This window comes from Cnephaeus nilssonii, assembly GCF_951640355.1.
Source record: "Cnephaeus nilssonii genome assembly, chromosome: 20".
Lineage (NCBI taxonomy): Eukaryota > Metazoa > Chordata > Mammalia > Chiroptera > Vespertilionidae > Cnephaeus > Cnephaeus nilssonii.
Window position 1 is genome coordinate 49,404,457 of NC_137091.1, and position 24,857 is coordinate 49,429,313.

The window sequence follows — 24,857 nt, forward strand, 5'->3', positions numbered from 1 at the left end:
GAGCATCAGCTCCCTTCTCCACTGTGACCCGGTAATTAACATTGACCGTCAGGCCTCCGCCAGAGAGACTAGTAGATAACTGGGAAGTTATCTTGGGGCGTAAAGAAAGGGAATTCGCAGTAGAAGGAGCTGGCCGCTTGGGCAGCCTTGCAGTCGATGTTCAGCTTGGGGTTACTGTCTCTCACTTCCTTTAGCAGCTTCTGGGTCTGGGCGCTGGACTCGTCGGCCCTCAGCCGGAGCCTCTTCAAAGGGCTGGATCTCTGCTTCAGGGCCTCGAAGAGCACGGTGATCCCGCTCTGCCCCAAGGAGTTCTGGCCCAGGTCCAGGACCTCCAGCCTCTGGTTGCTGGCCAGGGCAGACGCCAGGTCCTGCCAGCAGAAAGACGGGAGGGAGCAGCCACAGAGCCTGTTGAGGGAGGAAATGGGTGCTGATCACTCTCGAAACAAGTCCTTATTGGGGCCCTGCTGGGAGCCAGCCACACTCCGGCCTGCAGGGGACCTGGTAGTGAAGAAATTGGGGAAATGGTTTTCTTCATAGAGCTTATTTTAGGGACATTGGCCATAGGGACATGCTATTTTTTATCTTTATTGTTGTGAGTATTACAGAGGTCCCCTTCCTCACCCTCCCCTTACTCCTCTCCACCCAGTTCCTGCCTTGAAGACCATATGAACAAGTTGTTGGGATAAGTCAGCCAGAGCGAAGGATTAGGTAGGTTGATAGTGGTCAGTGAATTTTGTTGTTAATTCTCCCCCAGGGATATTTTTTCCATTTATTTTTAGAGAGTGGAAGGGAGGGAGGAAGGAGAAGAGAGAGAGAGGTGTGCGAGAGTCACATTGATTGACTGCCTCCCACACACACCTGACCGTGGCCAGGGATCGAACGAACCTGCAGCCCAGGTACGTGGCCTTGACCAGGAATCATACCCACAACCCTTTGGTCCATAGGTCAACGTTCTAACCACTGAACATACCAACCAGAGCAGTCAGTGAATTCCTCCTTGGGAAGATTATACAAGAAAAAAAAAACAAAACTGAAGGACAATGTAGCTGAGATACTAAGCTGCCCCTCAGAACTAACAAGAAGCGGTATGGGCATCCTTGAATCCCATCTGCACCTACGTCCACTCCTCCAGGCCCTGAGTGCCTTTGTAACCCCCCACTGACCTGCATTCCCTTTCTGTTGGCATTTGGGCCCAACACTGGACCAGGGGTAGTTCTATCACAGTCTCTCCCCCGCTCTGCCCCCCGCCAAACTATCTCCAAGGGGATATCTAGTTCCAAAACACCTGGAACAGGCGCAGAAGGACCTACCCCAGGCATTTGAGGTTGCAGCCTGGCTTCTTCAACGCCTCACAGAGAAACCACAATCCAGTCGCGATGGGGTTGAGACTCAGGTCCAAGTGGGTCAGGCTGGAGTCTCCTTGGAGAAAGTCGGAGATGTGTTGGCAGCCGCGTCTGGTTATGCTGCACTGGCTCAACCTACGGAAAAGACGGTCAGAAGAAGAGAGACCAAACTGCAAACTCATCAGTCCACAGAGCCACATAGCAACAGGACAACGATGGACATCTCTTTGGAGAGCCACATTTTTTAAACTTAAACTTCTTCTAACGCCACTTCTTCCAAATAGACTCGCCCAGGCCGTGGTATTTTGTGGAAGAGCCACACTCAAGGGGCCAAAGAGCCGCATGTGGCTCGCGAGCCGCAGTTCGCCGACCACGGGCCCAGACTGAGACATCAGGTGGGTGTTTCCAGGGCCGCGCTAGAAGCCGTAGAGGTGACTTGCAGGCAGTTTTTTAGGAGAGCAGCAGCCCCAGAGAAATCAAAACCGGATAGAACTCCTGAGCAGAAACAGGGGTCCAACTCGACACCGTCTCTGGAATGTTGCCCTCCCTGTGGTGAGCACGGGCACAGGTGGTCCCTGCTGGGCTTGTTCCCAGGTAACAAGGCCAGCAAATCACAGCCCAGGGGTCAATCCAGCCCACCACCTGTTTTGTTTTCTTTGTTTGTTTGTTTGTTTTTCCATTGGAATGATGTTGGTTCTCAAAACCATACAGATTTCAAGTGTACAACTCAACAAAACCTCCTCTGCACACTGCATCATACAACCATCACCCCAAGGCAAAGTCTCTCTCCGTCCCCATTCCCTTTGCCCATCTCCACCTACCCCCCATGGCTTTTTTTTGTCAATAACGTTTTATTGGAACATGGCCACACTCATTCCTGCACGCGGTTACGTGGCGGTGGCCAAGGTGACTAACTGGAACGGAGACCAGATGGCCCACCACGCCTCGCATGTTTACAATATGGCTCTTTGCAGAAAAATAAAATTCCAACCCATACCCTATAGCTCAATCCACTCCCAACTGCAGGAAGAAGTGTGTCATACGAACTCGAAGAACACACAAAAGTGTCAGAACCGAGAACCTAGCTCCTATCCCAAATTCTCAGCCTGGGGAGAAGCCGAAAGGTCCACTCGGCCCTGAAAGGCAGGCAAATATTAGCATCTGTTTCTACCCAAGCGTTCCCTCACTGGCAGCAGGGTCTTGCCGGTTGCTTCAGGAAGAATTATTAAGTGGTGTTATACACTGAGTAGCCAGATGATTATGATCTCTGAACGCATAATAATCTGGCCACTCAGTGTATATCCTATATAACAAAAGGCTAATGTGCAAATTGTCCCCTCGACCAGGAGTTCGACCAGCAGGCAGGCCAGCCAACCGCCCATGTCCCCTCCCCCTGGCCAGGCTGGCGGGACCCCACCCATGCACAAATTCATGCACAAGGCCTCTAATATATATACTGAGTGGCCAGATTATTATGCGTTCAGAGATCATAATAATCTAGCCACTCAGTGTATCTGTCCTACACACACACACACACACACACATAGGACCAATGGGGACTTACACCAGGGTCTGTAGCTGACATTCTGGGTAACTCAAACCCTCGCACAGAAGTCTCACCCCACCGTCTCCAAGGTTGTTCCTGGCCAAGGACAGGTGTGTCAGCCTCTGGTTGACAATCAAAGTGGAGGCGAGCTCCTTGCAACAGACTTCCGTCAGGTGACAGTTTTCCAACCTGCAGAAGCACCACACCCACAGTCAGGCGGGGAGAACATTTCCAAAGCACAACCTTCTCCGGGGAGAGCTCTTTTGGTTCACTCCCCCCACACACACACCCTCTCTATCTTGAGCCATGAGGGACCAGAAAGGAGAGAAGGGCAAGCAAAAATGTAGAATTCATCCACCTGCGACCAGACACGGAAACGAGGTATCCCCTCACACCTGTCAGAATGGCGACCATCAACAAACCAGGTGTTGCCTACGTCAGTAGGGTGTCCAGCAAATAGGGGTGTTCCCATCGCTCTCCTCTATGTGGTCCCAGATCTAAACACAATGGTGCCCCGTGGGAGAAGAGGAGACACTTACGACAACCACTGTAGGAAGCAATTTGGGTGTCTCAGGCTCCCACACAGCAACTTGACGCCCTCATCCCCGAGCTCACTGGCAGTGAGGTCCAGAGATTGCAGGGAATGGTTGACTTTGAGGGCCAAGGAGAAGTCATTCAACTGGTGAGTGAAATCAGAACAAGACCCCAACCTGTGGGATACATGGGGGAAAGTCATTCTCCTGGGAGGACAGAGACCCTACAGGCTTATGCTGCCCACAAAGACTGTATCCTGGGTGCTCATCTCATTCTACTTCAACAGGTAGCCAACCCTGGCCTGAAGGATTGGAGGGAGTTGATCTCGTTGGCTTTTCTTCAAATATCGTCATGGCCATTCAATCACTGCCCAGCCTCCTCTCAAATCTGTAATATAATTCTGTGTGAAGTTTCACCAACATGACCTGTTATTTTTTTGCTTCTCATTTTTTTTAATATGATCATCACATTCTCTGCCCGAGTCTGTCCTATTCTCACTTGGGTCTATGATATACGATTCTATAGGGGAGCCCTCACCGTGTGGCTCAGTTGGTTGGAGCTTCGTCCTGTACACCAGAAAGGTTATGGGTTCAATTCCCAGTCAGGGCACATACCTAGATTTCAGGTTTGATTCCCTGGCCAGGGGCATATGGGAGGCAACCGATTGATGTTTCTCTCACATCACATCTCTTTCTCCCCCTTCCTCTCTCTCTAAAATCAATAAAAACATATCCTCATGTGAGGATTTTTTTTAATAAAATTTTAAAAAGTGATTCTATAGGAGGAAAAAGAGTTGATGCCTGCTACTCAAAAAGTTCAACTTCACAAGTTATTAGGGACTATGCAAATTAAAACAATGAGTTACAATTTGACCTTAGGCAGCCAGGTCCAAAACTCTGTCCAGGTGTTGAGTTTAGAAGTTGCAAGGATGAGAACTGGGAACTCCCTCTGTGCACTGGGAGGACACTGAGGGAATCCATGAATCCGTTCTATTGGGCTCTGAAACCCGGCTACTCCTACAGACAGATCAGAGAGTGGGACTCCAGGACAACCTTATTGTCTGACTTACTATGTGCAAAATCTTTGCAAGTTAATAACGAGGTATCACCTCCCACCTGTCAGAATGGCTGCCATCAATAAATCCACAAACCACACACACTGGTGAGGGTGTGGAGAAAAGGACACACTTGTGCACAGTTGGTGGGAATGAGGACTGGTGCAGCCATTAGGGAAGACAGTATGGAGTTTCCTCAAAACATTAAAAACGGAACTGCCGAGTGAGCGGAGGATCCCACTTCTGGGAATATATCCTACGGATCCCAAAACACCAACTCAGAAGAATATATGCACCCTATGTTCATCGCAGCATTATTTACAATAGCTAAGATCTGGAAGCAGCCCAAGTGCCCATCAATAGAGGGGTGGGTAAAAAAAAAAGCTGTGGTACATTTATGCAATGGGATATTTTGCAGCCGTAAAAAGAAGGAAGAAACGCTTACCTTTTGCCACAGCATGGGTGGACCTGGAGAGCATTATGCTAAGTGACATGAGCCAGTCAGAGAAAGACTCAAATACCATATGATCTCACTTATGTGTGGAATCTGATGAATAAAATAAACTGATGAACAAGCTAGAACCAGAGGCGCGGGTGCCTGGAGCAGACGGACAGATCTCAGCGGGGAGGGAATGAAAGAAGCCGATGAGATTAGACAAAAAAACATAGGCATAGCCCATCGATACAGACCACAGTGTGGTCATGGCCAGAGAGAAGGGGACAGGGCCTGGGTGGATGTGGGCAAAGGAGGAGGGAGCATGGGGGACACCTGTAATAGTGTCAACAATATAAAGGGGGGGAGGGAAACGGTGCCCTAAAGCTGGGTGATGACAATCAACAATGTGATGGGTCTTCACTGACGAAGGGGACTCTCCAGAAGGAGTGAGCCCCCGGAACCAGGAGCCTGGATGCTTCTAGAGGGTTACGGAGTGGGCAGTTCAGGTGGTGGGCTGCTCTGGGTCACAGCAGACAGGCAGCATGCCGCCTGGAGTACCTCGACCCTACGCTAGAGGATGCCACAGAAGTCTGCGTGTTTCTTTGCGTTGGAGGCTCATTACTCAATGCACTATACCTGCTGGAGAGAGTGTAGAGGCTGAGACCCCGCCCCCGTGTGGTGTGATAACCAATCAGAGTCGTGCTCTGTTCCTGACAGTGATGTGAGAAATACCCGAGATGCTGCTTGCCTTGCCCCATGTACCTGAGATACTGCAGGTTGCACCTCCGGTGCTTCAGGGCCTCACACAGCAGCAGCAGCAGCATGCTGTCGCAGTGGATGCTGCCTTCCAGGATCAGGTGCGTCAGGGTCTTCTTGCCCACCAAAGCCAGACAGAAGTCCCGATAGGCGTGCACCGGGGAGACGTTCTTAATCCTGGAAACACAGAAGGGAGGGGTCCCATCTTGGCTGCTGAAAATGGTTGGTGCTCTGAACCCCGAGTGAGATGGGAGGTCACACGTCAGGATGGGAAAGGGGATGGTTCTGCACACTGAAGGGCCACGGGTTCGATTCCTATCCCTGTAGGGGAGCGTGCGGGAGGCAACCAATGGATGTGTCTCTCTCACATCAATGTTTCTCTCTCTCTCTCTCTCTTCACCCCCCCCTTCCATTCTCTCTAAAAAGAAAATCAATGGAAAAAAATATTGTCAGGTGAGGATTAACAAGAAAAGAAAAAAAGGGAAAGGTGATATGATACACTTACTTGAAGAACAAGCCAGTGGAAAAATAGCTGGAAAAGTGAGAGGCTGGGTGTGGAAGAAGCATGGGGTGATGGGGAAAGACGGAATCAGATGATGAAGTTAGCATACCCATTATCTTTGCCCATGGGATTCCCCAGATGAAATATCCGTACCCTTGTTTGTTAAATATTTTTATTGATTTTTAGAGGAGAGGAGAGGTAGAGAAACATTGATGTGAGAGCACAACATCAATTGGCTGCCTCCTGCATGCCACCTACAGGATCGAGCCCGAAACTTGGGCTGTGCCCTGACTGGGAATTGAGCCGGCAACCTTTTGGTGCACAGGACGCTGCCCAACCAATGGAGCCACATCAGTCAGGGCTCCTTATTTTTTGTACGAGAGGCCCGGTGCATTGATTCCTGCACCTGTGGGGTCCCTCGGCCTGGCCTGTGGGGATCGGGCGAAACCATTGTGAGAGGGTGCAGGCCAGGCCGAGGGACCCCACCGGTGCACAATCAAGCCGGGGAGGGACCGATGGAGGGCTCCAGGGTGTGTCCGGCCATCTTGCCCCATCCCAATCGGCAGGACCCCAGCAGCAAGCTAACCTACCAGTCGGAGTATCTGCCCCCTGGGGGTCAGTGCGCATCATAGTGCCTGGTTGAATGGTCGGAGGGACAATTAGCATTTTAGGCTTTTATATATATGGATTGTATCAGTTCCTTCAGCATTCAGCTCACACACTTCTTCCCCAACCCCTCAATGCCTACTGCCTTCTAGTAAGAATAAGTCACTTTTCCCTATACCCGCAGGTGGTCCCTGTATTTCTACAAAGTAGTACTGATGTAGGCTACAGTTAATTAAGGTTTCTAAGCTAGCAAATAAATTGGAGACTCCCTGAAGGTATGGACCATTCTGAGTAGTTGTTTAACTCAAAAACACAGATAACAGTATGGTGGTTACCAGAGGGAAGGGGGGGTGAAGCGTAGTCAAGGGTAAAGTATGTCCCCCAAAAATGCCTATACACACTTGAATAATTATAAAGGCAGTGTTTATTGAAATACATTTCATTTTCAAAACTGAGCTGTCAACTGTTAAAGTGTAATATACATTTTTGGGGGGACCCCTGTATATGGTGATGGAAGGAAATTTGACTTTGGGTAGTGGACACAAAATGCAATATGCAGATCATGTAACATAGAAATGTATGCCTGAAATCTATATAATCTTATTCACCAATGCCACCCCAATAAATCTAACAAAATAAATAAGTTTAAAAATGCACCCACAGTAGATATTTGCATACATACAAATTCTTGGCCAGACTTCATGAAAAGTACCTAGTGTGACATTTGAATCTCCCACTAGCCACCTTGAAGGATAAAAACCCTTTCATTTCTGTGTATTCTGAGCACCTGACTGGTCAGAGCCTGGACAGGCATTTGAATATTGCCCTCACATTAAAAACACACATGCATGGCCCTAGCTGGTGTGGCTCAGTGGACAGAGCATCGGCCTGTGGACCGTAGAGTCCCAGGTTCGACTCCAGTCAAGGGCATGTACCTTGGTTGCAGGCTCCTCCCCAGCCAGGGCCCTGGTTGGGGCACCTGCGGGAGGCAACCAATCAATGTGTTTCTCTCTCATCCATATTTCTCTGTCTTACCCTCTCTCTTCCACTCTCTAAAAAAAAATAATAATAATGGGAAAATATCCTCCGGTGAGGATTAAACACACACACACTCACAGACACAGATGGCCATTGCAAGGTGAGCTGAGCTTCTACTTACACCACCTTCTGGAGGTTACAGGTGACGCGGGTTATCTGCTCACACAGAATCCTCACGGAGGAGTGGCTCAGGTAGCTCTGACTCACTTCCAGAAGTGTCAGGTTCTCGTTGGAACTCAGCACAGAGCAGAGCTCCGTCCAGCGACAAAGAGAGTGATGGTCTTGCTGGGACCTAGCAGGAAGTCACGGAGAAGAGCGCCTGTTAACAGTACAGCCCCGGCCGGGTAGCTCGGTTGGTGAGAGCATCGTCCGGATACACCAAGGCTGCAGGCTCCATCCCCGGATCAGGGCAGAGGGTGGAGGCAGGATGGGAGGGAGAAACACGGGACATCTGTAGTCACGTCAACAATCAAAATCAAACTTTAGCCCTGGCCCGTGTGGCTCGGTGGATGGAGCGTGGGCCTGTGGACTGAAGGGTCCCCGGTTCAATTCCAGTCAAGGGCACATGCCTGGGTTGTGGGGTGGGTCCCCAGTGGGGGGCGTCAGGGGGGCAGCCGGTGGATGGTTCTCTCTCATCATTGATGTTTCTATCTCTCTCCTTCTCTCTTCCTCTCTCTGAAATCAATAAAATATATATATTTAAAAATATTAAACTTTAAAGAAAGAAACAAATCCAGCCGGTGTGCTCAGTGGTTGAGCATCAATCTATGAACCAGGAGGTCATGGTTGGATTCCCCATCAGGGCACACGCCCGGTTGCAGGCTGCATCCCCAATAGGGGGGCGTGCAGGAGGCAGCAGATCCATGATTCTTTCATCATTAATGTCTCTATCTCTCTCTCTCCCTCTCCCTTCCTCTCTGAAATCTATAAAAATATTTTTTAAAAAAATAAAAACACAAGTGGGGTAGGAAAGGCGAGTCCTTACCGCTCCGCCCACATGCCTGGCTCCCAGAACCTGTCATTCTCCAGGAAGATCCCATCATTCTCCAGGAAGATCCCCTTCTCCACCTGCAGCGAGAGACTGCGCAGGGCCTGGCTGTGCCTGAGGCAGAAGGACGCTTGCACGAGGTCCCTCTCACTCTGCAGGTGCAGGACCAGCTCCTTGACGGGCGCCAGGGCCTCCCTCACCAGCGCCTCCTCCTGAGACTCATAGAGGCAGCGCATCAGCTCCCTGGTGTCCGCCCTGGAGGAGAAGGGCCAGTCCCCGGCGCGCGTCACTCGCAGCAGCTCCTGCCTCACGTCCAGGGACACGCGGCAGCCGAACGTGGCCTCCAGCTCCCGGGCCCGCTCCTCGTTGGCCAGGCCGAACAGGAAGTGGCCCACGCGGGTCAGGCTGGGGTTCCGCAGCCGCTCCTCCTTGGAGAGCAGGGCGCGCACGTCCCCGATGTCCTGCGCGCAGCCGCCCGCGTCCCCCGGCCCCGCGCCGTCCAGCAGGTAGAACAGGGCGGCCAGGAACTGCTGGACGCTGAGGTGCAGGAAGGCGTAGCAGCCCTCGCAGTCCGCGTCCGCCTGCAGGACCTTGCCGTCCAGGAACGGGCGCAGGTCGGACTCGCTGACGCCCAGCCGCCCCAGGTCTTGGCCATCGAACAGGGATGTCTGCGCCCAGACGCCCCGGGCGGCCAGGAGGCTCAGGGCGTGGAGCGCAGTGGGGAGGCGCGGGGCGGGGCCGTGGCCGGGGGCTGCGGGCGGGCACTGGCCGCACAGGAAGCGCAGGAACAGCGAGGTGGGGGTCCGGCAGGTGGAGGCCGGGTCCTCCCCCTTCTCCAGCTGCCCCTTCAGACACGTGCACACGACCCAGCACACGGCGGGCGCCGCGCCCATGGGGAACAGCGCCGGGCTGCCCTTCATGCCCCGGAAGGCGCGCAGGGCCTGGTCCTGCTGCTCAAAGTGCCTCAGGAAGTAGCCCCTGCGGTCCGCCTCCAGGAAGCCCTCCACCTCGATGAACAGCGGCTGGTCCACCAGGAGCCGCAGCTCCCCCAGGGCCTCGGGGCGCGTGGTGACCAGCAGCGTGGCCTTGGGCAGCAGCTTCCTCTTCAGCAAACTGCCCAGCAGGACGGGCACGGGCTTCGGCTCCTTCCAGTCGCCACAGATGTCATGGATGAGGGACCCGGAGGGGACTCGGAGCTCGTTGAAGCCGTCGATGACAACCAGGATCTTCTGGCCCTGGGCGAGGACCTGGGGGCCGGCCTCCTGCGCATCTGGGCACTTCTTAGCCAAGAGCTCCGCGAAAGTGCAGGCGCCCTGGCGGCCCAGCTCCTTGCAGCTGAGGTAGAAGGCGGAGTGGAATGTCTCAGGGAGGTGGTCCTGTGCCCAGTCCAGCATCCACTTCTTGGCCAGCGTGGTTTTCCCCACGCCCGCTGCGCCCTGCAGCACCACGGTCAGCAGCCTGCGCTGGGAGGATGTTTTGAAACTGGAGAGCCATGTGGACTTCTGGCCTCCCTCGATGATTCTATAGTGCAAGTCATCACCAACTCCATTCCAAAATGTGTGCTTCCAGATAGAGCAGAATTTCTCCATCGCGTGGCTGGGGCTCTCTCCTTTCCACCTGGAATGAGAGGCAAAGGGGGAAAGTTGGCATGCCAGTCACTCTACTTAACCAGAACATACACTTTGTAAAGGACCAGAAATGAGGAATACCAGGAAGGAATCAAGTGTCTCGTACTGTACCAAACATTGAACGTATAAGACAGTCTCTAAGACAATATTTACCTACCTGGCTTCTCTTTTTTTATTTTTAATATATTTTTTATGATTTCAGAGAGGAAGGGAGAGGGAAAGAGAGAGAGAGAAACATAAATAATGAGAGAGAATCATTGATCAGCTGCCTCCTGCATGCCCCACACTGGGAATCAAGCCCACAACCAGGGCATGTGCCTTGACCAGGAATTGAGCCTGCAACCTTCCAGTGTCCAGGATGATGCTCAACCAACTGAGCCACCCAGCCAGGGCCATCATCCTCTGTCTCTTTTTAAACTACAATTGGTATACAATCTCACATTGGTTCTATCCATTTCAAGTAACAACATAATCCATTCCACATTTATATACCTTACACTGTGATTCCCCCAGGTGAAGGGATTGAGAAGTACAGATTGGAAGTTACAGAATAGTCACAGGGATGTAAAGTACAGCACAGGGAATATAGTCAATAATATTGTAATAACTATGGATGGGGCCAGGTGGGTACTGGAAATATCAGGGGGAAGGAACACTTTGTAAAGTACATGATTGTCTAGCTACTATGCTGTACACCTGAAACTAATACATCATGTTGGATGCAAACTGTCATTTAAAAAGACAACAAAAATGAAACTGAATAACACACTATGCCACATACACGCGGGAAGCCACTGCTTGCCAATACTATCATGAAAGTGCACCAAGGAACGCGGAAGGCCGATGGACCTTGAGCATTAGCAGGGCTGACGCTAAGCACTGATTGTTTGTGTTGAGATAGTGATGGCTCGAAGCAATTTCCTGACCTCACTGATCTTTACTGACCTTAGAGACAGTCTGTCTGCTACCTGTTTGCCGTGCTTTCCTGAGGGCAAGATGTGTATCTAAAACTGAATAAAAAACAGATAAGCCCAGGTCTCAAGTGTGCCTCTTCAAGAAAGAGGCTCCGCCTGGCCCCACCCTCTTAATAATTCATATTTGTGTCTAGTATTTTCATTTGTGTGTTGGCCCCTCCTTCAGATCCTGAACCCAGCCATGCAGGTTGCGGCACATACAGATGCTGTATCATGGGATTGTACATTTGAAACCAATGTGATTTTATTAACCAATGTCACCCCAATAGACTTAATATTTTAAAATTCAAAAAAATTTTGTTTAATTTACAAAGAACAAATTTGCCCAGCCAGTATGGCTCCATGGTTGAGAATTGACCCATACACCAAGAGGATGCCAGTCAGGGCACATGCCTGAGTTGTGGGCTTGATCCCCTAGTGGGAGCACCATGCTGGAGGCAGCCAATCAATGTTGGTATTTTTCTCTCGTCAATGCTTCTCTCTCTCTCTCTCCTTCTCTCTCTAAAATATAAAATCAATAAAAATATTTTTTAATTTTTTTGTTTTAATTTTTTATTGTTTATATTACATATAGTAGTACATATGTCCCCTTTTTCCCCCCATTGACCTTCCCCCAACCTCCCCTACCCCATCGCATGCATGAGGTATTTTTAAAAAAATAACATGTCTGCCAATGATACATCTGATAAGGGGTTAATTTCCAACATATATGAAGTACTCATACAATTCAACAAAAGGAAGACAAACAATCCAATTTAAACATGGGCAAAGGACCTAAATAGACACTTCTCCAAAAAGGACATATAAATGGCCAAAAGTCATGAAAAAATGCTCAATGTCACTAATCATCTGAGAGATGCAAATTAAAACTACAAAAAGGTATCACCTCATACCTGTCAGGATGGCTACCATCAATAAATCAAAAAACAACAAGTTCTGGCGAGGATGTGGAGAAAAGGGAACCCTAGTTCACTGCTGGTGGGAATGCAGACTGGTGCAGCCACTGTGGAGAACAGTATGGAGTTTCCTCAAAAAACTAAAGATGGAACTCCCATTTGACCCAGTGATCCCACTTCTAGGAATATGCCCTAAGAATCCCAAAACACCAACTAAAAAGAATAAATGCATCCCTATGTTCATAGCAGCCTTATTTACAATAACTAAGATCTAGAAACAGCCCAAGCACTCATCAGTAGATGAGTGGATAAAAAAAGCTGTGGTACATTTACACAATGGAATACTGTGCAGCTGTCAAAAAGAAGTATCTATTACCCTTCAAGACAACATGGAGAGACCTGGAGATTATTATACTAAGCAAAATAAGCCAGTTAGAGAAAGACAAATATCACATGATCTCACTTATAGATGGAATCTAATGAACAAAATTGAACCAGAGGCATGGAAACATGGAACAGACTGACGAATCTCAGAGGGAAGGGGGAGTGGATGGGCAGAAAGAAATTAACCAAAGAACTTATATGCATATATGCATAACCCATAGACACAGACAACAGTGTGGTGAAGGATTGGGGTGGGGAGGGAACTGGATGAGGGGGCAATCGGGGGTTCAAGGAGACATCTGTAATACTCTCAACAATTAAGAAAAAAGAATCTGCTCTCCCCCACACACACACCCTATACATGGCCTCAACCAATTAAATAAAAGCAAATTAAAATCTTTACATCCTCGGGTGTTAAGTGGGCAACAGTAGGGATGAGTCACAAGATGAAATACAACTGTTTAGCAAAGACAGAGGGGAAATTACGTCCTATCAGAAGATGGGGGTGGGGGAAGAAGATGGATCATGCAAAATGTTTCAAAGCACAATGGATAAAAAGAGCTCTTGATCATTCTCTCCCCCCCCCCCTTCCTTCCTCTCTCTCTAAAAAAAAATAAAATATTTTAATATATTTAATATAAAATATAAAGTCAAAACAGAACAAAAACCATCAAGTCACACACTCTGCAAGACCTCCAACCCCTCAGATGGAAAAGTCACAGGAACATGGGCGCCCCCAGAACTCCAAAGACCCGCTTGAGTATCCGCGTCATGGATACATCCTGATAGTGTCCTTTTTCAATGCTGTCTTGGAGCAGCATGCATTTGGTTTTGTGAGGAAGAAACTTAAAAGGGAGACTGGGCGAGCATTAGGCTGAGCAAAATAAGCCAGGCAGAGAAAGACAAACGTCACATGATCTCACTTATAGCTGGAGTCTAATGAACAAAATAAACTGATGAGTAAAACAGAACCAGAGGCATGGATGCCTGGAACAGATCTCAGAGGGAGGAGGGTGGGGGTAGGGTGGGAAGAGAATTTATAAGAATTTATATACACATTTGCATAACCCATGGACACAGACAATAGGGTGGTGAAGGCCTGGGGTGAGGCAATGGGGGGAATGGGGAACATCTGCATTAGTAGCAACAATAAAAATGTTTAAATAAAATAAAAACACTAAGCAATCAACAGGAGCAAATCACTGTTAAGCAAACTCCATATTTTTTTCAGGTTTCACCGGCTTTTCCACTAAAGCCCTTTTGTGTTCCAGGAGCCAATCCACGTGGCATTGAGTCAATTTGGTATTTCCATCAGCCTCCATGTCCTCGTGTATCAAGTTATCTGTTATAACTGTAACCCTATAGTTCTATACTAATAAAATATCTATTTTTACATAATGAAAAAAGTGGGGGGGAACACAGCACGTCGGCCACATTTTTCCGGTTCGGATTGAAGGAAGTGATTTCGGGGAGGTGGTGAGTTTAGGAAGTTAGACGCCAGGCTCGTGTGGGCCGGGACACACGGGTGCAGCGAGGACTTGGAGGTGAGAACAGCTGCTCATAGGAACCCCATTGGGAGAGTGAGAAACTAGGTCCGGCTGTGAGAGCCCACGCGGGGAGCTTGACGAGCAGACCAGCATGAGGGGAGAATGAGGTCTGGTGGAATTTATTCAGTTAACCCCTCACCTGAGGATATTTTTTCCATTGATTTCTAGAGAGTGGAAGGGAGAGGAAGGAAAGAGAGAAAGGAAGAGAGAGGGAGGGAGGTTGGTTGCCTCCCGCCCGCCTATGTGTGACCAGACTGGGGTTGGGATGGAACCTGCAAACGAGGTATGTGCCCCTGACCAGAATGGGACCCTTGAATGGGCCAGCTGGCGCTCTAACCACTTAGAAACACCGGCCAGGGCTGGTCGGATGGAATTTTTGAGCAGACAGTGAGGAGAGGGAAGGCTTGCACCTACAGAAGGCACACCCAGAAAAGCAGGATGAAGCAGGCGGGAAGGTAAGCAGAGAGTCACCCCCGGGTCAATGGAGATCTCCGCTTACCCACTCAGAACATGGTCCTACATGACTCAAAGGAGACCGGCCAGGATGGAAATTAACACCAACTACCCGCCCAGCATGGCTTAGCTGTTGAGCGTAGACCCATGACCCAGGAGGTCATGGTTCCATTCCTGGGTTGCAGGCTAGATCCCCAGTGTGGGGCGTTCAGGAGGCAGCCAATTGGTGATTCTCATCATGAATGTTTCTATCTCCCTCTCTCCTTCTCCCTTCCTCTCTGAAATCAGTAAAAATATTTTTAAAAAAAAACAACAACAACTGAGATCTCACTTTCTAGGAAGGGAGCGCGGGGCAGCAAAACCACATATCAGATATCAGAGCCACATGGTGCGCCCGCTTGGAGGTGTGAGCTCTCGGGACCACTGAGGGGGGTGGGGCTTAGCTCAGTGAGGGAGGAATGGGTGGAGGCGGAGGAGGAAGTCAGAAAGGTTTCCTACAAACAGGTAAGGAGTTTGTGCACATGTTGGAAGCCCCACTGACCCTGCTCCCTGTGGGTAATAAGTCATTGAAGTCCTGTTTCCACCCACACGCTTGGGGGGTTCAGCCAACTGCCCCACACAGGCAGATAAGACTTGAGAGGGAGCTTAGGAAAACGAGCAACGAGTGGGTGGTGGAGCCAGGTGAGTAGCGTTTCCCTGGTGAGAGGTCTGAGTGAAGAAGGATAAAGGCCGAAGCTGATAACCAGGCAGGAGCTGAGCAGAATGAGCCTGAGAGGCCCTATCCTGGTGAAATGAAAATTAAGGCACCTGGGCCCTGGCCCCATAGCTCAGCTGCTTAGAGCATCCTCCCCAGAGGCCAAAGCCCAGTCAGGGCACATACAAGAAGCAACCAACGGTCCAGCTAGCGTGGCTCAGTGGTTGAGCGTCTACCTATGCGCCAGGAGGTCACGGTTGGATTCCCAGGCAGAGCACTTGCCCAGGTTGCAGGCTCAATCCCCAGTGTGGGGCGTGCAGGAGGCAGCCTCTCAATGATTCTCTCTCATCATTGCTGTTTGTGTCTCTTCCTTTCCCTTCCTCTCTGAAATCAATTAAAAAAAATTTTTAAGCAATGAATGAATGTGTAAATAAGTGAAACAACAAACCAATCTTTCTCTTCCTCCCTCTCTAAAATCAATTTAAATTTTTTTAAACTTACAATAAATAAAAGCACCTACTAAACTGTGCACCTGAAACAAATATAAAATATTGAATATCAACTGTAATAGAAAAATAAATGAATAAAAGTCAGTCATGCTATTGCCAAAAAAAAAGAAAGAAAAATTTAAATAAAGGCACAAAGGCACCTGCTTGGAAGCAGTGCTGTGCTACAGCCTGAAGGACAGGATTGTTACAGATGCCACGTGTGTCCTTAGCAACAGTACCCTCACACTATCACCATAGGCATTGCGGGGGGGGGAAGGAAGGGGAGAGGAGAGAGGGGAGGGAACTGTGAATTCCATGGCATCCCTGTCCTGAAGCCTGCATTTCTGTGACGCTTGTATCTGTCTTTTGGGACCCAGCTGTGATACCTCCCAATCTACAGATGAAAGACCGAAAACAGCCCCAGTGCCCATCAGAAGATTAGTGGATGGAAAAGCTGTGGTGCATTACACCATGGAATACTATGCAGCTGTGAAAAAGAGGTATCTCTTACCCTTTGCCAACAGCATGGAGGGACCTGGAGAGTATTGTGCTAAGTGAAATAAGCCAGTCGGAGAAAGACAAGCATCACATGATCTCACTTATATAGGGAATCTAATGAACAAAATTAACTGACGGACAACATGGAACCAAGGCATGGATACGTGGAAAAGACTGATAAGGGGGTTTGGTGAGGAGGGGAAGAGACTGGATGAAAGAAGGTGAAGGATTAGCCAAAGAACCTATGAGCACAACCCATAGACACAGACAACAGTGTGGTGATGGCCAGAGGAAAGGGGGTGGAGGGCTCGATGGAAGCGGGCAACAGGGTGTGGGGGGAGATAGGGACATCTGTCATAGTATCAACAATAAAAATAAAGACTGAAGCTCAAAAGCATGCTCCACCCGAAATGAGGAGAGGCAGGAGGGGGCGGGGGCGGTGCCAGGAAGCCACAGATGGACCGGCGAGATCTCTCTGGGGCCACAAAAACATTCTGAAATCAGATTGTGGGGGGGTTACACAACTCCGTATGTCTACTAAACGTCACAGCCCGCCTAAAACAGGGGGGGGGGGGGTAGGAGATGGAATTATACCTCAACGGGACACTTATAAATGACAGAGGGGGGTGGGGATTGCATATGGAAGCACGGGGAGCTGCCCCCTCTCAACCCGTTTTCTCATCCTTGTAAAAGGGAGCTCAGCCTGAAGACCTCAAGTCATCCTTCTACAAGTCTCACAGAGACCCTTTAAAGCTAGCAACAAGATAGAACCGGAGCAACTAAAGCAGTAACTGCTGTGTACTTAAAAGACAGAGAGCCCTAACCGGTGTGGCTCAGTGGATAGACCGTCGGCCGGAGGACTGAAAGGTCCAGGGTTCGATCCCCGTCAAGGGCATGTACTTTGGTTGCGGGCACATCCTAGTAAGGGGTGTGCAGGAGGCAGCTGATCAATGCTTCTCTCTCGTTGATGTTTCTAACTCTCTATCCCTCTCCCTTCCTCACTGTAAAAATCAATAAAACATGTTTTTTTTAAAAAAAAAAAAGAGAGAGAGAGAGAGAGACAGACAGACAGAGAAAGAGGAAGAGAGCTGGTACTCACCGCCTAAGGCGAGCGCTTAGGTCTGGCCTGAGAGTATCCCACGCAAAGGAACCCCCCCAATAAGAGCAGCTCTGCTGCCCGCCCACGATCCGTGATTGGCCGGGGAGCAGATCTTCCCGCCCAGGGTATTGAAATAGCCCCACTGTGATCATCAACGTGCGCTTCTTCACCTTGAAAAGGAGACTCACATTGAAATGACCTGGGCCCTATTTGGGGTGATCCTAATGGAACTGGTCAGAAGCTCCCCGGTGATTTGAATGCTCAGTCTCACTCCTAGACCATCAGGGCGGGGTTTTCAACCTCTCCAGATGGACGACTCTTTGGGGGCGGGGTATGGAGGGGTTATGGTGGGGTGTTTATCAGCATTCCTGGCCCCTGGCCCCCACCCATGAGGTGTCAATAGCATCTCCAGTTGTGACCACCATAAAGGTCCCCAAACATTGTCACATGTCGCCAGGGGTTGAGAACCACTAACGTGGTTGCAATTGGGTGCTTTCTAGCACCAAGTGGATTGAAATGCATGCACATTCTATGTTCAATAAAATGCATATATTAGGCCCTGGCCAGGTAGCTCAGTTGGGTAGAGTGTCATCCAGATACACCAAGGTTTCGGGCTCAATCCCTAGTCAGGGCACATACAAGAATCTCTGTCTCTCTCTCTCTCTCTCTTTTTCTCTCTCTCTCCCCTTCTCTTTCCCTCAAATCAATGAGAATATCCTCAGGTGAGGATTAAAAAGAAAAAGAATGACATGAAAGTCAGTGCCTTGAGCTGTTAGCTAAGCACAATAACTATCCAGCTAACTAAATTAATAAATCACCACATGCATAAATTAAAGCATACAATTGCTTATTGACCACATAGTTTAGGGTTCAGAAAATCAACCTGAAGGCAAAATAATTACATATATATGTATGGACTCATATGTACCATGAGCCAGTTATTACATTATTTCTTTTAACCATCCTATGATGTTTGTACACTCTTTTTTTTTTTAAGTGGTTACAGGGCTGGGGGTTGAGCCTGCAACCGAGGTATGTGCCTTTGACCAGAATCAAACCCAGGAGTCTTCAGTTCACAGGCTGATGCTGTGAACTGAGCCAAACCAGCCAGGGCTATGTATACTCTTTTTTAAAGGATATATTTTTATTGATTTCAGTGAGGGAGGGAGAGGGAGAGAAGATAGAAACATCAATGATGAGAATCATTGATCAGCTGCCTCCTGCATGCCCCCTACTAAGGACTGAGCCTGCAACCCAGGCATGTGCCATTGACCAGGAATCAAATCATAATCTCCTGCAACAGCCTTTGTAGGTGTACTCTGAACACCACCCTCCCCCCGCCATTGACAAGTGAAGAAATTGAGACTGAAATATTGAGTGGCATCCCCCTCAAGTTCACAGAATTCATGGGTGGCAAGGAAAGGAATGGACTTCAACAGACTTCTATTGGAGTGAGTTTGGGTGTGACAGATGGAGCCTGAAATGGTGGCTAAATATGAAAAAGAGGAACGATGTGGCCAGAACAGAGCATGGGGTGAGCTGATAGGAAGCCACAATCAAAAATACTTTGACAGAATGCCCAGTGTCGTTAAAACAGAGCCCAGCCCAGGCCTAGGTCTCTGCAAGGGGGCAGGTGAATGAGGTGAAGAGGGCAGGACCATCACCTGGAGAGGAAGAAATAAAACCCACCCCAACCTCAAACCACCTGCTTCAAAATAAGCTCCCCAAATTCTGCCATTTCTGACAACGTGGATGAACCTGGAGGACGTTATGCTAAGTGAAGTAAGTCAGAGAAAGACAAATACTGCATGACCGCACTTATAACTGAAATCTAAAAACCCTAAACTCAGAAACAAAGAGTAGAATTGTGGTTACCAGGGCGTGGGAGTGGGGGAAATGGGAAGTTGTAAGTCAAATGATACAAACTTCCCCTTCTACAATGATTAAGTCCTGAGGATAGTAATTTTATCATTTTTTAAAATTTTATTTAATCTTTTAATATGTTTTTTTTTATTTCAGAGAGAAAGGGAGAGGGAGAGAGAGAGAGAAACATCAATAATGGAAAGAGAATTATTGATCGGCTGCCTCCTGCACACCCCCTACTGGGGATGGAGCTTGAAACCCAGGCATGTGCCCTTGACTGAAATTGAACCCAAACCCTTCAGTCCACAGGCCGACGCTCAATCCACTTAGCCAAACCAGCTTGGGCAGCAGCATAGTCATTTCAGTTAACAGTATGATATTATGTATTTGAAAGTTGCTAAGAGGTATGAAATGTTCCTACCAACAAAACAACAACAAAAAACATGGTAATTACGTGAAGTGATGGCAGTGTCAGCTAGCGTTGCAGTGGCAATCATACCGCAATGTATGCATGTATCAGATCAACACATTGTGCACCTTAAACTTACACAATGCCATATGTCAATTATATCCCAATCAATAAAAGTAGAAAGGAATGAGGTACTGCCCTGGCAGGTGTGCTCCATGGTTAGAGCATCGGCCCAAACACTGGGCTTGTCTCTCAGGTTTGATTCCTGGTCAAGGGCACGTACCTGGGTTGCATGTTGGATCCCTACCCAAGACCAGTGGATGTGTCTCTCACATTGGCCTCTCTCTCCTCCCTCTCTCTCTCTCTCTCTCTCTCTCTCTCTCTCTCTCTCTCTCTCTCTCTCCCTTGCCTCCACTCTCTCTAAAAATCAATGGAAAAAATATCCTCAAGTGAAGATTAACAAAACAAACCAAAAAAAAAAAAAAGGAATGAAGTGCCTGCTGCATGCTGCAACACAGATGAAAACATTGTGCCAAGATTCAGAAGACCACCTGTTAGGTGGTTCCATTTCTATGAAATTTCCAAGAAAGTCAACCCTGCAGAGACACAAAGTAGATTGCCTGGGGCTGTGGTAGAAACGGGGTAAACTGTAAAGGGGAATTTGAAATCTTAGCGGAGCTGTGGAAGATTTCAAAACTGGATTGTGGCAATGATTGCATAAATTGGGAAACTTAGTAAAAGTCATTGAATTATGCACACACAAAACTCTTTCTAAGAAGTTTTTTTTTTCTGAGTGCCTTCTCAGACTCTGCTGCTGGTTGTGACTGTCATTCTAAGTCAAGAATCAGCAGACTTTCTCTAAAGGCCAAATACTAAATGGCAAGACACTGGGTCTCCATTGCAACTACGCAATTTTGCTATAGTAGCAGAAAATCCCAACTTCTGGGGAATATTATCAGGTGAGAATTAAGAACTCAATAATCCAGCCTTGCGGTCTGTGCTCCTAAAAGCTGAAGCCAAAACAGCTTGAGAGCAAAGAAATGTTAAGGAGTATGCCTGAAAATGGTTCTTTAACAAAAATAGTCATTGTTGTGTTTAAGGTCTCCATTTGTGGCTCTGACAGATGGAGATAGATTAGATAGATGGATGGATGGATGGATGGATGGATGGATGGATGGATGGATGGTGGATGATGAAGGAAGGAAGGAAGGAAGGAAGGAAGGAAGGAAGGAAGGAAGGAAGGAAGGAAGAAAAATGGATGGATGGTAAATGGACAGATGGAAGGATGAAGAGACAAAAGAATAATAGATGGATGGATGGATGGATGGATGGATGGACAGACAATGGATGAATGGACAGATAGATGGTGGATGGATGGATAGACAGATGAATGAGGGATAGATGGATAGAAAGACAGATGGATAGATAGATAGTAGTTAGATGAGTGGATGGAAGGAAGGAAGGAAGGCAGGAAGGAAGGAAAGAAGGAAAATGGATGGATGGTTGGATGAATAATGGATGGATGATAAATGGGTGGGTGGAAGGATGAATGGACATATAGATGATGAATAGATGGATAGACAGATGGGTAGATAGATAGTAGATAGATAAATGAATAGGTGAATGTATTGATTGATGGATTGATTGATTGATATGGATATTTTTCCCTAGTGTCAGAGACAGGAAACCCTATTTAACTACTTTTGACCTGTCTGCCTCTGAGTAGAGCATTCAATTATCTTCTAAGTTCTGGAAAAACCCCTTCTTTTCAGCCACAGACACCCCCAATTATAACCTCTACACCATGTTACCCTACATTGATGGTGGGGACACACACACACACACACACACACAGAGGCTTTTTCTTTCCTTGCTTATGGTACCAGACTTCAGTAAGTAACTCAAGTAAACATGTGGTGACCATCCATCCTTACTTCTTCCCTTTCCTATAAGCTCCAGAATCAACCACTCATTGCATCTCTGGTATTCCTAGCCGTGGCCAAGTACCTCAGTTCGTTAGAGTGTTGTCCCAATACATCAAGGTTGTGGGTTCAATTTCCAGTCAGGGCACATATAAGAATCAACCAATGAATGCATAAATAAGTGGAACAACAAATCAATGTTTCTCTCTCTCAAAAAAAATTGATCAATAAAAAATTTTCTAAAGAATTCAGTTTCATCTCAAGCATAATTTTCTGTTTTCAGATTATACCAATGGAAGCTATTTATGTTGATTTGTTTTAAATTTTTACTATTTTTTTATTGATTTTAAAAAGAGAGGAAGGGAGAGATAGCAACATAATGAGAGAGAAACATCAATTGGCTGCCTCTTGCACACCTCCTACTGAATTGAGCCCACAACCCAGGCATGTGCCCTAACTGGGCATCAAACCTCAACCTCCTGGTTCATGGGTCGAACGAAGCTCAACCACCGAGCAACTCTGGTTGGGCTTGATTTTTTTTTTTTTAAATGAGAGTCAGGTGAGAGTGTGAGCGTCAGGATGATTTTGAGGGCTGTTGAACAAGCCTGGAGACTCCTGGTCAGGGATGCCCTGAGACTCCCACAGGCCAGGTCTGATGTGGGCACTGCCGCTCCTATCACAGACCACACATACTTCAGCCTCATTGCTGCTCCGTCATCAGCAGGAGCCTTGCATCCTCACAATTAGTCACCAGCGGCTCTAGCCCAGCATCCCACCTGCAACCAAGAGGGGCAATGGGAACTCCACCTCAAAGCCCCTATTCTTCCTTGCCCCATGGACCTCATGGAACGGAGGCTGGGGAGAGAATGGCCTAGCATTTACTGCTCCCGTCGGGGGGGGAATGTTATTCTTATACCCAAGGAAGAGTTATTTTTTTAATGCTCTCTGGAGGATATTTTTCCATTGATTTTTAGACAAAGTGGAAGGAAGGGAAGAGAGGGGGAAGGGAGAGAGAGAAAGAGAGAGACAGGGCCCTAGCCAGTTTGGCTCAGTAGATAGCACATTGGTGTGCAAACTGAAGGGTCCAGGTTTGATTCTGGTCAAGGGCAAGTACCTCGGTTGCAGGCTCCCAGCCTGGTCGGGGGCTTGAGGAAGGCAACCAATCAATGTGTCTCTCTCACATCAGTGTTTCTCTCTGTCTCTGTCTCTCCTTTCCAATCTCTCTAAAAATCAATGGGGGGAAAATGTCCTTGGGTGAGGATTTTTAAAAAGAAATTATTTCTTTCCTGTTCATTATCCTGTAGAGGATCTTACCCTACTTTAAAAGATTAAAGTGGGGCACAGAACATACAAATTAGATAGACTGACAGAAGGGCTTCTTGTTTCTTTTTGTTTATTTTGGTGTTTTTGAGCTATAGTGGCAACATTTATTAGTGAGCCCTTGACAAGGCAGCCACAGTGGGTGACGCACTTCCGGGGGGCGGGTCCAGCAGTAGGAGGCTGTGGACCTTGGGGATCTGCTTGGAGATACCACACCCACATCTCCTTCTGCGCTGACAGCAGTTTGAAGTTTAGATGGTCAATGACGTCATGCTGTCAGCTGTGGCTGCAGGCCTCCCAGAGGAACTAGGAAAAGGGATATGGACCTGCCTTGGCTTTCCCTTTGGGGGCGGGGCCACACCCACACTCACTGGAGGGCGGGGTCACTTTCACACAAGTCTGCCCAGCATTCCTGAAGCCAGCAGCCCTCCAGGACTCAGGATCATGTCCCTGGATCTTCCCACCCTGCTCTACCTCGGTGAGTCTGGATAGAAGGGCGGCAGGAAGGTGGTTCTGTAAGGCGGAGCTGTTCTCACCTGTGTTTCCTTCCAGGGTTGTATCTAGCCCAGGGCAGTTGGGTTCAGGAAGGTGAGTATTCCCTTTAATATTCCCAAGGACTAAGAAGGGTTTGGCCAGATTTCAGCTCTTGGGGGCTGGGAAGAGGGGTCCTGGCCTTTAAATTCCTGGCTGTAAGAGCAGAGGAAGTGGAGGGTGGCATGAGAAACAGACACACCTGTAAATTTATTACCGCTTCTTCTAGGAAGTCTCCCCCCACCTGTTATCACAGCTCAGCCTGGATCCATGGTCCCATTTAATATATCAGTGACCATCCTGTGCCAAGGGCCTCCAGACGCTGAAGCCTACGAGATACATAGAGTGAGAGAACCTTCAACTAAAGACACAAGGAAATCACTGATGGCTGGGAACACTCTAAATATCGCAAAGATGGAACCAGACCAGACAGGACTGTACCGCTGTTCCTATAGAATTGCAGGGCACTATTCCCAACTCAGTAACATCCTGCGTGTGGTGATGACAGGTGAGTGGGACTTAGGCAGCAGGGCCAGGAGGGACCTCTTTGCAGAGGGGAGAACCAGGCTCTAAGATACGGAGCAGGAAGCAGCAAAGCCTCTACCTTAGGAAGGCATCAGGGATGATGCAGAGACACATTCCCTCAGGGCAGGACACGGAGGGGATAGAAGCCAGAGCCACATCTGCTCCCGGGGAACAGGGAGGCACAGTGCATGGACATGGCTTCCCTTTATCAACAACTTCCTTCTTTCTCAGGATCTTATGACAAACCCTCACTCTCGAGCATGAGTGGCACCGTGGTGGCTTCAGGAGACCATGTGAAGTTACAGTGTTTCTCCAGTATCAAATTTGAAGCATTTATTCTCACCAAAGAAGAGGCACCTCAGTTCACCCAGAGACAAAGCTCCACCGCCCAGGACAATGGACAGCAGACCACCTTCCACCTGGACCGTGTCACCGCCACACAGGCAGGGACCTACAGGTGCTACGGTGCCTTCAGCAAAGACCCCTATGTGTGGTCTCACCCAAGCGACCTATTGCAGCTTGTGGTCAGAGGTGAGGAAGCTGGTCCATCCCCATGTCCCCTTCTGGAGATGACACTGTCCACTTAGAGCAGTGACTGGGAGAAAGAGAACAGCATGGTGGGAAGCCCTTGTCAATACCATATGCTTCCACAAAAGCTATGAGAACCTCACCCCTCATCCAATCAGCAGGGCTCCTGCCACATGCCCAGGGGCTGGGAGAGCGTGTAGTTCATTGTGAGTTCAGGAAGAAGGAACCTGAGCACAGATGAAACAAAATATGTCCATTTCATCCCCGTTTGCAGAAGCTGCTGATAATCCTGATC

General features: G+C 48.5%; 1 protein-coding gene across 1 annotated transcript; it reads right to left on the bottom strand.

Moving 5' to 3' along the window:
* Positions 1–68: 68 nt before the first annotated feature.
* NLRP7 (NLR family pyrin domain containing 7) lies at positions 69–10,392 on the bottom strand (the record flags this gene model as incomplete). The annotated part of the gene is made up of 7 exons (XM_079799835.1): positions 69–405; positions 1,311–1,478; positions 2,908–3,078; positions 3,429–3,599; positions 5,676–5,846; positions 7,937–8,107; positions 8,801–10,392. 7 exons carry the CDS (start codon positions 10,390–10,392, stop codon positions 69–71), a joined length of 2,781 nt encoding a protein of 926 aa, XP_079655961.1.
* Between the last annotated feature and the right edge of the window lie 14,465 nt (positions 10,393–24,857).